The 10,624-nt window shown below is 43.3% G+C and overlaps 1 protein-coding gene across 1 annotated transcript; it reads right to left on the bottom strand.

Annotated features, from left to right (window-relative positions):
• Positions 1-6,081: 6,081 nt before the first annotated feature.
• Positions 6,082-7,584, bottom strand: LOC120023372 (potassium voltage-gated channel subfamily S member 3-like). The gene has a single exon (XM_038967378.1). The coding sequence runs from the start codon at positions 7,582-7,584 to the stop codon at positions 6,082-6,084; it is 1,503 nt and encodes a 500-aa protein (XP_038823306.1).
• Between the last annotated feature and the right edge of the window lie 3,040 nt (positions 7,585-10,624).

Genomic DNA, 10,624 nt, shown 5'->3' with positions numbered 1-10,624 from the left:
TCTTTAGCCCTGATTTACTAAACATGTGCACCTGTTATTTTGTGTAAGGGAGTATAGTGAATTGATTTTGATGCCAACTTTATCGACACTTGATTTATTTTTGCTATCTTTAGCATTCCATGCAAATGTCTTTGAGAGGCTGTTTGTCAACTTGGCATCTGAACTATTGGTGCATCTTAAGCATGCATTTTCGTTTAGTCAAAGTCTGTTTCTCACGCTCGTCTCCACCAGAGGCAAATCGAAAGGACATGTAAAATGCCTAAGATGATGTTTGGGCCTCAAATTCCCAAACATTAACAGTGGATACAAAATCAATGTCTCTCTAGCTAGAGGGAATGCCTCGGAGGCAGAATTGTCTCTGTGGAGATTTCATTTGGTCTCCTTTTTATGCTGCTTTTAGAATCTGTCATTTAGCAGTGGATGACAGACACATGATGCTTCTTTCAGCTGTATTTTTGGTCCCACTGTTTACTAAGTGGCCTACGTATTTACAAAAACAATATATTTGCATGGTAGTTATATTAGGCAGATAGTTACAGTGTAGATACACATAGTTACATGCAGTGAGCTCCAAAAGTATTGGGACAGTGATGTTGTTGTTGTTTTGGCTCCGTTTAGAAATTACAGCACTTTTTGTACAAAGTCACCCCATTTCAGGGGACCAAAAGAGTTGGGACCTTCATTCAGAAAGTTTTCATACCCCTTGACTTTATCCTAAACTCTACCTTATTCTAAACTGGATTAAATAAACCCTTTTCCTCATCAATCTACATACAATACCCCATATTGACAAAGTGAAGAAAAAAAGAAAAAAGTTTTGCAAAATTAGTAAAAATAAAAAACAGAAATAACTTATTTACATAAGTATTCAGACACTTTGCTATGAGCTGAGGTGCATCCTGGTTTCATTGATCATCCTTGAGATGTCTCTACAATTTGATTGGAGTCCACCTGTGGTACATTCAATTGATTTGACATGATTTGGAAAGGCCTGTCTACATAAGGTGTCTGTCTACATGTCTACACCTGTCTACATAAGGTCTCACAGTTGACAGTGCATGTCAGAGCAAAAACCAAGCCATGAGGCTGAAGGAATCATCCGTAGAGCTCTGAGATAGGATTGTGTCGAGGCACAGATCTAGGGAAGGGTACCAAAACATTTCTGCAGCATTGAAGGTCCCCAAGAAAACAGTGGTGTCCATTATTCCTAAATGGAAGAGGTTTGGAACCACCAAGACTTTTCCTAGAGCTGGTTGCCCGGCCAAACTGTGCAATCGGGGGAGAAGGGCCTTGGTCAGGGAGGTGACCAAGAACCCGATGATCACTCTGACAGAGCTCCATAGTTCCTCTGTGGAGATGAGAGAACCTTCCAGAAGGACAACCATCTCTGCATCACTCGCACTCCACCAATCAGGCCTTTATGGTAGAGTGGCCAGACAGAAGTCACTCCTCAGTAAAAGGCACATGACAGCCCGATTGGAGTTTGCCAAAAGGCACCTAAAGGACTTTGACCATGAGAAACAAGATTCGCTGGTCTGATGAAACCAAGATTGAACTCTTTGGACTGAATGCCAAGCGTCAAATCTAGAGGAAATCTGGCACCATCCCTACGGTGAAGCATGCGGAGATGAGATGTAGTATCATGCTGTGGGGATGTCTTTCAGCGGCAGGGACTGGGAGACTAATCAAGATCGAGGGAAAGATGAACGAAGCAAAGTACAGAGATCCTTGATGAAAACCTGCTCCAAAGCGCTCAGGACCTCAGACTGGGGCGAGGGTTCACCTTCCAACAGGACAACGAACATAAGAACACAGCCAAGACAACACTGGGGTGGATTCGGGACAAGTTTCTGAATATCTTTGAGTTGCCCAGCCAGAGCCCGGACTTGAACCCGATCGAACATCTCTGGAGAGACCTGAATTTAACTGTGCAGCGACGCTCCCCATCCAACCTGTGTAGATTGATGAGAAAAAATCAACTATTTAATGCATTTTAGAATAAGGCTGTAACGTAACAACATCTGGAAACAGTTAAGGGGTCTGAATACTTTCCAAATGCACTGTATGTGTATTAAAGTCGTCAAAAGTTTAGTATTTGGTCCCATGTTCCTAGCACGCAATGAATCATGAATAATGATGAGTGAGAAAAGTTACAGATGTACAAATATCATACCCCTAAGGCATGCTAACCTCTCACCATTACAATAACGGGGAGTGTTAGCATTTTTGGGGGGGTATGATATTTGTGGGTCTTTCATTTTCTCAATCATCATTATTCGGGACTATCCTTAATCATGGTAGCATCCACATTAATGTAGAAGTGTTCAGAAACATATAATATTCTTATTTTCAATAAAAGTGACTCCAAAATGACACAATACAATATTTACCATTCATTCCTATTAGGCATAAAATAATCTGAAAAACAACTTAAACAAACAGCAAATTCATCCAACAAGTTTGTAGTCGCAAATGATATAATCATTCGCGTGCTAGGAATATGGGACCAAATACAAAACTTTTGATTACTTTAATACACATATAATTGAATTTGTCCCAAAACTTTTGGTCCCCTAAAATAAAGGGACTATGTATAAAAGGTTGAGTAATTTCAAAACGGTTCGCCAGATAGGGATGACAATACCCTCAAATTAAAGCTGACAGTGTGCACTTTAACCTCAGCCATTGTACAATATCAAATCCAAAGTGCTGGAGTAAAGAACCAAAAAATGTGTTACTGTCCCAATACTTTGAGCTCACCGTATTACTTCCATGTGTTACACCTACAGGTAACTGCCAAAATAAAGGAAACAGATGAGTAAATAATGGGTACAAAGTATGAAAAGCAGTTGCTTCCACACAGGTATGGTTCCTGAGTTAATTAAGCAATTAACATCCCATCATGCTTAGGGTCATGTATAAAACTGCCCAGTTGACCAATATTTTGGCTACCGTGGCTAGAAGAAGAGATCTCAGTGACTTTGAAAGAGCGGTTTCAAAGGAGCATAGGGGGTTTAAAGTGTGTGTTTGTCTCAGTCACCCGATCTCAACCCAATTGAACCCTTATGGGAGATTCTGGAGCGGTGCCTGAGATAGCATTTTCCATCAACTAAACACCAAATTATGGATATTTCTCATGGGAGAACGGTGTCTCATCCCTCCAGTAGAGTTCCAGACACTTTACACTGAAAAAATGCTGGGTTAAAAACAACCCAGTGCTGGGTAAATAGTGGACAGAACACACACTGGGTTGTTTTTGACCCAGCCAGTTGGGTCATTGAGATATGATCCACTGGGTCAGATCAGAACACTGGTATTTGGTATTGTGTTAGGATCCCCATTAGGTGTTGCAAAAGCAGCAGCTACTCTTCCTGGGGTCCACACAAAATGTGACCCCTCCGATTTTTGGGGTGCATGATGCCCCTTTACTTCGACATGGTGGTATGAGTCAGCTGTTGCTAGTGGGCCAATAGTGACCACTCATGGGTTTTTCTTTCAAGACATGTTGTTAGTCATTTATATAATTTTTTTCATTAGAGCCTGGCTTTTGTGCAATTGTTGATGTCTTTAAATGTAACATTTACAATGCCTTAATGAGTATAAAATATTATTCTGGGTTAGAAATGAACAAATAATTGTATTATGATGCATGATAATCAACGCACCAGTCCCATGGCTTATGAAAATAAATGGCTATCTAGCAGAATAACAAAATCATTAGCCGGTATTAGGTAAGGGGGTATATGCAGTTCATGCTGTATTTACAACTACACGAAATCTAGTCAAAAGTGTACCGCATATAGTCAAATTAAAGCTGTCACGAGGACAGTGTAAATTATATTGCTCTGATTATAATAATGTGGACGGCAATAACGGTTGGTTGACACTCAATTATCAACCAACTGTCAGGTCTACAATAAAAGGTCACGTAATTAATATCTCATAAAGGGTAATGACACACTCTGCAGTGCTATGTAAACATCTGTTTAAATATCAGTATCAGGCTGCTTAACAATCCCTATCAACTGCTGCAAAAAAAAGCCAGTTTCATTTCAACAGCTTCGCTTGTGGTAAATTCAGTCTATACTTCAAATGGTCTGCATGGTGGTGGATAATATATATATGTTTTTAAACATATGCTAAGAAAAAACATACACATTGTATGTGAGCCTACCACACAGTAACCTTAGCAATTTTTTCAATGTCACATCTTTGTTGCATTCATGAAATAGTTCCGGAATTTCATTTTAAGGCAAATAAAAAGGTGTGCATAAAGTGACAGTATAATGTAGGTAATACAGTCAAGGTACACTGATGGCCAGAGCTTTCGGGACATTGCAATTGTTGTATTTGTATGTTTCTTGGAGCAGACCTGAAGACAAATGTCTGTCTCTGCAGATTAACTAATAATCTGCTATTCTAGGTGTTATAAAAGCAACGTCAAAAGACATATAGACTTGGACAAACCAAACTCAATTACAGTACTTTTTTAAATGGTTCTGCCACGTTTTAGAGTAATAGCAGAGAAAAAAACATAATTAACTGACGACACTTGTAAATGACATTTATATTTGCAAAGGGTAGGTAAATTACCTGCTGCGACATGTGCGATTTGAATTCAGTAGAGACACTTTGATCAATGATCCCCTCCAAAATGAGAACAAATCAATTGGATTACCTGGGGCATTTGGGAAAGAACTTTGGCCGGGGCATTACATGATAATTCTTGGATCGCAAGACCCAATGTTTGGCCTTTCACTCTCTGATCGATCTGATGTACACGTCTTAATCTGAGAGAGACATCCCTCTGAGTGCATTCAGGGAGATCAGATGGAAGGGATGAGAAAGGGGGATTAAAAAAGAGAGATTGAGAGAGACAGTCAAAGCATACTTTAAACACCTTTGAACAATGTCAAATTGTTGAAATTCTGGTAAAGTTAAAATGTGTTCAAGACAATAAGATTCACACAGGGCATAAAACAGTCATGTGTAACTAATATTCTATATATCTGTATGTTTGTGCTGTATGTGTGCCTGTCATATTTGCTAAGAAGTGCCTTTCCTGGCATGGCTAACTGATATTTTATAACCTAAAATAGGTAATCGTGCCACAACTGATGGTTATGTGCAGGTCTTGCATAATTGACTGACAGCTGAAGCAGAGAACTCTGGATTGATGCAATGATTTTTTAAAGAAAACTTGTAGCCTAGTAGCCTAGTGGTTAGAGCATTGGGCCAGTCACTGAAAGGTTGCTAGATCGAATCCCTGAGCTGACAAGGTGAAAATCTGGTGTTCTGCCCCTGAACAAGGCAAGTAACCCACTGTTCCTAGGCTGTTATTGTAAATAAGAATTTGCTCTTAACTGACTTGCCTAGTTAAATACATTTTAAATAAAAGCTATAAAATCTCAAAGGTCATACTTTATTACTGCAATAGACACCCTATACTGACTTTATCCTTAAAGCACACATGCAGTCGTCTCTTTCTACTATTAGTATAGAAGAGGAGAAATGCAGTAGCATGCCATTGAGTAGATGCTTGCCAGACATTGCTAAATGTAATTTTGTTTCAAACCATGGCTATTTCATTCCATATGATTGCCATGTAAAAATAAAAAGTATTGATTCAAAATGTTGACAGATACTGCTCAGCATTAAAATAGGTCCTCAAGTCACTAATCCAAAACAGGCCAAGTCTTAGGTCTAATGGACCGTAGTCTCTAAGGACAAGAACGTGGAGAGATACAGCACACTTATTTTCACCCTGAGAACCGGAAAGTGCTTTTTTCCATGTACAGCTATTTCAAAAGCCTCGGGTGAAAGCAGGGTGGTCCTATTTCTCCTCCCCGCTCTCAACTGTGTCCACACTCCAAGAAAGTCAGCATCCACTGTTCCAGTCCCTTTTATGGATCCCACAAGGTAAATGAAACCGTGGGAGACCAAGGAACACCTGGAGAAGATCTGTAATGTAAAGATTGAAGAACTGAACTACACATGGAACTTGAGAAACTGGCCCAAAAGTGAAGAAGATAATTTGTGGATGACCTATGTGAAAGGGTTTAAGTCTAGTAAGTTGAGCTCTCAAGTGCCCCTCAGGATACAAGTCGTCTCTCCATCCTGGATACTCGAGATGTCTGTGTCCTTATCATTGCCGACGCTGCTCCTGACAGAGATACTGCCGATGAATGAGTTCATCTTTTGGGTGTACATGTCCCCGACATTAAAGTAAGGTATACTGGGGTCGGGGATCTTACTATCGTTACTATTGCATAGCTCCGCCTCGTTATTGCTCTGATCGGCATCCATGGCCTTTTGCCTTTGGTAGTACATGGAGAACTTGTTGAAGATAATGGTGATGGGCAGAGCCACCACCAGCAGCCCACAGATGATGCACAGGGTTGCCACTAGCTTCCCTAACACCGTCACTGGGCAGGTGTCGCCGTAGCCCACCGTCGTCATGCTAATAGTGGCCCACCACCAGCCCACAGGGATGGTCGTTATGTCTGACTCCTCTGACTCCTTCTCCACAAAGTAGATGAGGGCGGAGAAGATGGAAATACCCACATAGAGAAAGAGCATCAGGAGGCCCACCTCATGGTAGCTATGCCTTAGCGTGGCACCCAGCGAGCGCAGCCCCGCTGAGTGGCGTGCCAGCTTGAGGATGCGGAAGATGCGCATCAGCCGCAGGATCTGTACCACCTTCCCCACGTTTTCCAGCTCCTCGTTCTCCTCGTCCACCGTCTCAAAGGCCAACGTGGCGTAGAAAGGCACGATGGACACAAAGTCAATGATGTTGAGCACGTTACTCAGGAACTTCCGGGGGCACGGTGCCACGGAAAGCCGCACCAGGAACTCCACAGAGAAGCTGACAACGCACACAGCCTCGAAGATAGCCAGCACTGGGTCTTCAATCTCCTTGTCATTGAGGTCCACCTGGTGGAACTCGGGAATGCTGTGGATGCACATGGCCACGATGGAGGTCAGCACCATGGCCAGCGAGGCCACGGCGATCACCTTGGCCAAACGTGAGTAGCCCGGGTTCTCCAGGCACAGCCAGATGTTCTTGCGGACCTCCGAGCACCAGGTGCCCTCAAACTTCTCCAAGTCCTGGTCTATAGTTGAGAGATCCTCCATGGATGAGTCAATGCTCCCAAACTGCTGATGTTGCTCATCACTCCTCCGGTCCCAGTCCTTGTCCTCTGCAAACTCCCTCTGCTCCTGAAACTTGTTGCTGCAGCAGGAGTCCAGGTGGAGCGCCTTGATGCCCCAGTACTCAATCTCCTGGCTGAAGGAGAAGACACACAGCTCCTCCATCAGGTGGATCTTGCCCGTGTGGTAGAAGTTAAGGACATAGCGGAAGAAACGCGGGTTGCGGTCAAAGTAGTACTCCTTGTCGGTGGGGCTGAAGTCATCGCAAAGCTCCAGGATGGCCTCCTCGGAGACACAGCCCAACAGGCACCCCAGGCGGGTCCTGGGGAAGCGCTGCAGGATGCTGCGCTCCACGCGCTGCTTAAAGCCGCCCACATTAAGGTTGAGGAAGCTTTCGTCTGTGCCACGCCTGTGAAGGATCTGGCCATACAGCATGGTGGATCTGTGGCATGGGTGGAGCCTTACGAGAAGGGGGAGGCGTTCACTTCTCAATGCTTGCTCAGGTCATTTCCAGGCTGAAGATCCATCAACTACACAGGAAAACAATATACCAACATCAGTGACTTGCACAAATATACCAACATCAGTGACTTGCACAAACCACAGCATTGGTATACTACACTGCTCAAAAAAATAAAGGGAACACTTAAACAACACAATGTAACTCCAAGTCAATCACACTTCTGTGAAATCAAACTGTTCACTTAGGAAGCAACACTGATTGACAATAAATTTCACATGCTGTTGTGCAAATGGAATAGACAAAAGGTGGAAATTATAGGCAATTAGCAAGACACCCCCAATAAAGGAGTGGTTCTGCAGGTGGTGACCACAGACCACTTCTCAGTTCCTATGCTTCCTGGCTGATGTTTTGGTCACTTTTGAATGCTGGCGGTGCTTTCACTCTAGTGGTAGCATGAGATGGAGTCTACAACCCACACAAGTGGCTCAGGTAGTGCAGCTCATCCAGGATGGCACATCAATGCAAGCTGTGGCAAGAAGGTTTGCTGTGTCTGTCAGCGTAGTGTCCAGAGCATGGAGGCGCTACCAGGAGACAGGCCAGTACATCAGGAGACGTGGAGGAGGCCGTAGGAGGGCAACAACCCAGCAGCAGGACCGCTACCTCCGCCTTTGTGCAAGGAGGAGCACTGCCAGAGCCCTGCAAAATGACCTCCAGCAGGCCACAACTGTGCATGTGTCTGCTCAAACGGTCAGAAACAGACTCCATGAGGGTGGTATGAGGGCCCGACGTCCACAGGTGGGGGTTGTGCTTACAGCCCAACACCGTGCAGGACGTTTGGCATTTGCCAGAGAACACCAAGATTGGCAAATTCGCCACTGGCGCCCTGTGCTCTTCACAGATGAAAGCAGGTTCACACTGAGCACATGAGCACATGTGACAGACGTGACAGAGTCTGGAGACGCCGTGGAGAACATTCTGCTGCCTGCAACATCCTCCAGCATGACCGGTTTGGCGGTGGGTCAGTCATGGTGTGGGGTGGCATTTCTTTGTGGGGCCGCACAGCCCTCCATGTGCTCGCCAGAGGTAGCCTGACTGCCATTAGGTACCGAGATGAGATCCTCAGACCCCTTGTGAGACCATATGCTGACACATGCACATTTGTGGCCTGCTGGAGGTCATTTTGCAGGGCTCTGGCAGTGCTCCTCCTTGCACAAAGGCGGAGGTAGCGGTCCTGCTGCTGGGTTGTTGCCCTCCTACGGCCTCCTCCACGTCTCCTGATGTACTGGCCTGTCTCCTGGTAGCGCCTCCATGCTCTGGACACTACGCTGACAGACACAGCAAACCTTCTTGCCACAGCTCTACCACTAGAGTGAAAGCACCGCCAACATTCAAAAGTGACCAAAACATCAGCCAGGAAGCATAGGAACTGAGAAGTGGTCTGTGGTCACCACCTGCAGAACCACTCCTTTATTGGGGGTGTCTTGCTAATTGCCTATAATTTCCATCTTTTGTCTATTCCATTTGCACAACAGCATGTGAAATTTATTGTCAATCAGTGTTGCTTCCTAAGTGGACAGTTTGATTTCACAGAAGTGTGATTGACTTGGAGTTACATTGTGTTGTTTAAGTGTTCCCTTTATTTTTTTGAGCAGTGTATATCTGTTTCAAACTGAGAGATCAAGAAGAAAAAAACGATTTGCACACGACTTGCAAACTCTGGCCTGAGTTTGAGACATTGTGTGAATGAATACTTCTTCCACAATATATTTTGGTTCTAAAAATCTTTGTGCTTTCAGCAAACAAATAGTATATAATTTATTTATCACAAATAAATGTATCTTATAAAACATACCTTATCATAGTGCTTAGGCTTACATTACAGTGCTTTAAATGAACATGATACCTTGATATTGTTCCACAGTATTGGGTTCATTGGAACCCAAGTTGAGATATTATGTATGAGACTTCAAACAATATGACTTTGACTACAATTATAGATGGCCCAGATCCATGCTACAATCCCTTTGCTTTATAAACCCATCCAATCCAACATAAAAAACAACATTATTTGACAAGTTATTGGTTTATTCATGTAGTCCTTTTTACCTAGATAACATTATTAAAAGTACTTCAGAACGTTCCTACATCAATGTAATAATGGATAATAAAATATATTCAGAAGAGTTGTGCCAAGCCAAAGAGCTGAAACTGACGTTAATGCGGCACAATACAAAACCACAATAGAAACCACAGCACAGTTCACTATTTAAGAAAGTTAGACTCCCCACAAACAACAAAACCTCAACAACAAAATGACATACCTGTCTTTCGGGGATCCCCTTTATATTAAAGAACATTCCAGAGGCAAACTAATTTTTCTGAAGGCTCGTCAACTCGCGCTCCTCCCATGTCCCATCACACTGATTCAGTCGGGATGCTCCGGGCATTTTGAAGAGGAGCAAAGTGATCAATGGCCAAGGGAAGGATCAATGCGTCACTCAGTGGTCCATTTACCAGTAGCGTGCGCGCTCGCACTTCTCTCTCCCCAAGCTGCGCACTATCCACTTCGTGCGCGAGGCGTTCCCAGAGAGAGACGCACGCGGAAAATAAGCTGAGTAGACGGGACAGTTGCTTCAAGGGAAATCGAAATAAGATCTCACATTTCAAGGCTATTCAGTGTAAATTAAGCTTGAAACACGTAACGTGCAAGAAATGCTGAATTGACAACTCCAAAAGCAAGATGAACAAAGCGTTTTGCATGATGGCTCACCAGTCTCAGCTAACATTGTTATTAGTTGACATAGAGTTGTAAAGTACTTATTAAGTAAAAATACTTTATAGTACTACTTAAGTAGTTATTTTCTAGGTGTCTGTACTTTACTTTACTATTTGTGACGGACCTGCTCAAGTCGGTCTTATGTAGCAAAATTTGAAATTGTGTTTTTTTACATTGGATAAAAGTAGTGACTCAGAGCTACAAAATGGTATATCATACACTGCATTTGAGGAACA

This window comes from Salvelinus namaycush, chromosome 28 (assembly GCF_016432855.1).
Source record: "Salvelinus namaycush isolate Seneca chromosome 28, SaNama_1.0, whole genome shotgun sequence".
NCBI classification, from domain to species: domain Eukaryota; kingdom Metazoa; phylum Chordata; class Actinopteri; order Salmoniformes; family Salmonidae; genus Salvelinus; species Salvelinus namaycush.
Note: the sequence above shows the minus strand (reverse complement) of the source record. Positions and strands in the feature narration are given on the sequence as shown.

Coding starts and splice junctions, on each gene's coding strand:
- LOC120023372 (XM_038967378.1), bottom strand. CDS start 7,584: ATGCTGTATGGCCAGATCCTTCACAGGCGTGGCACAGACGAAAGCTTC.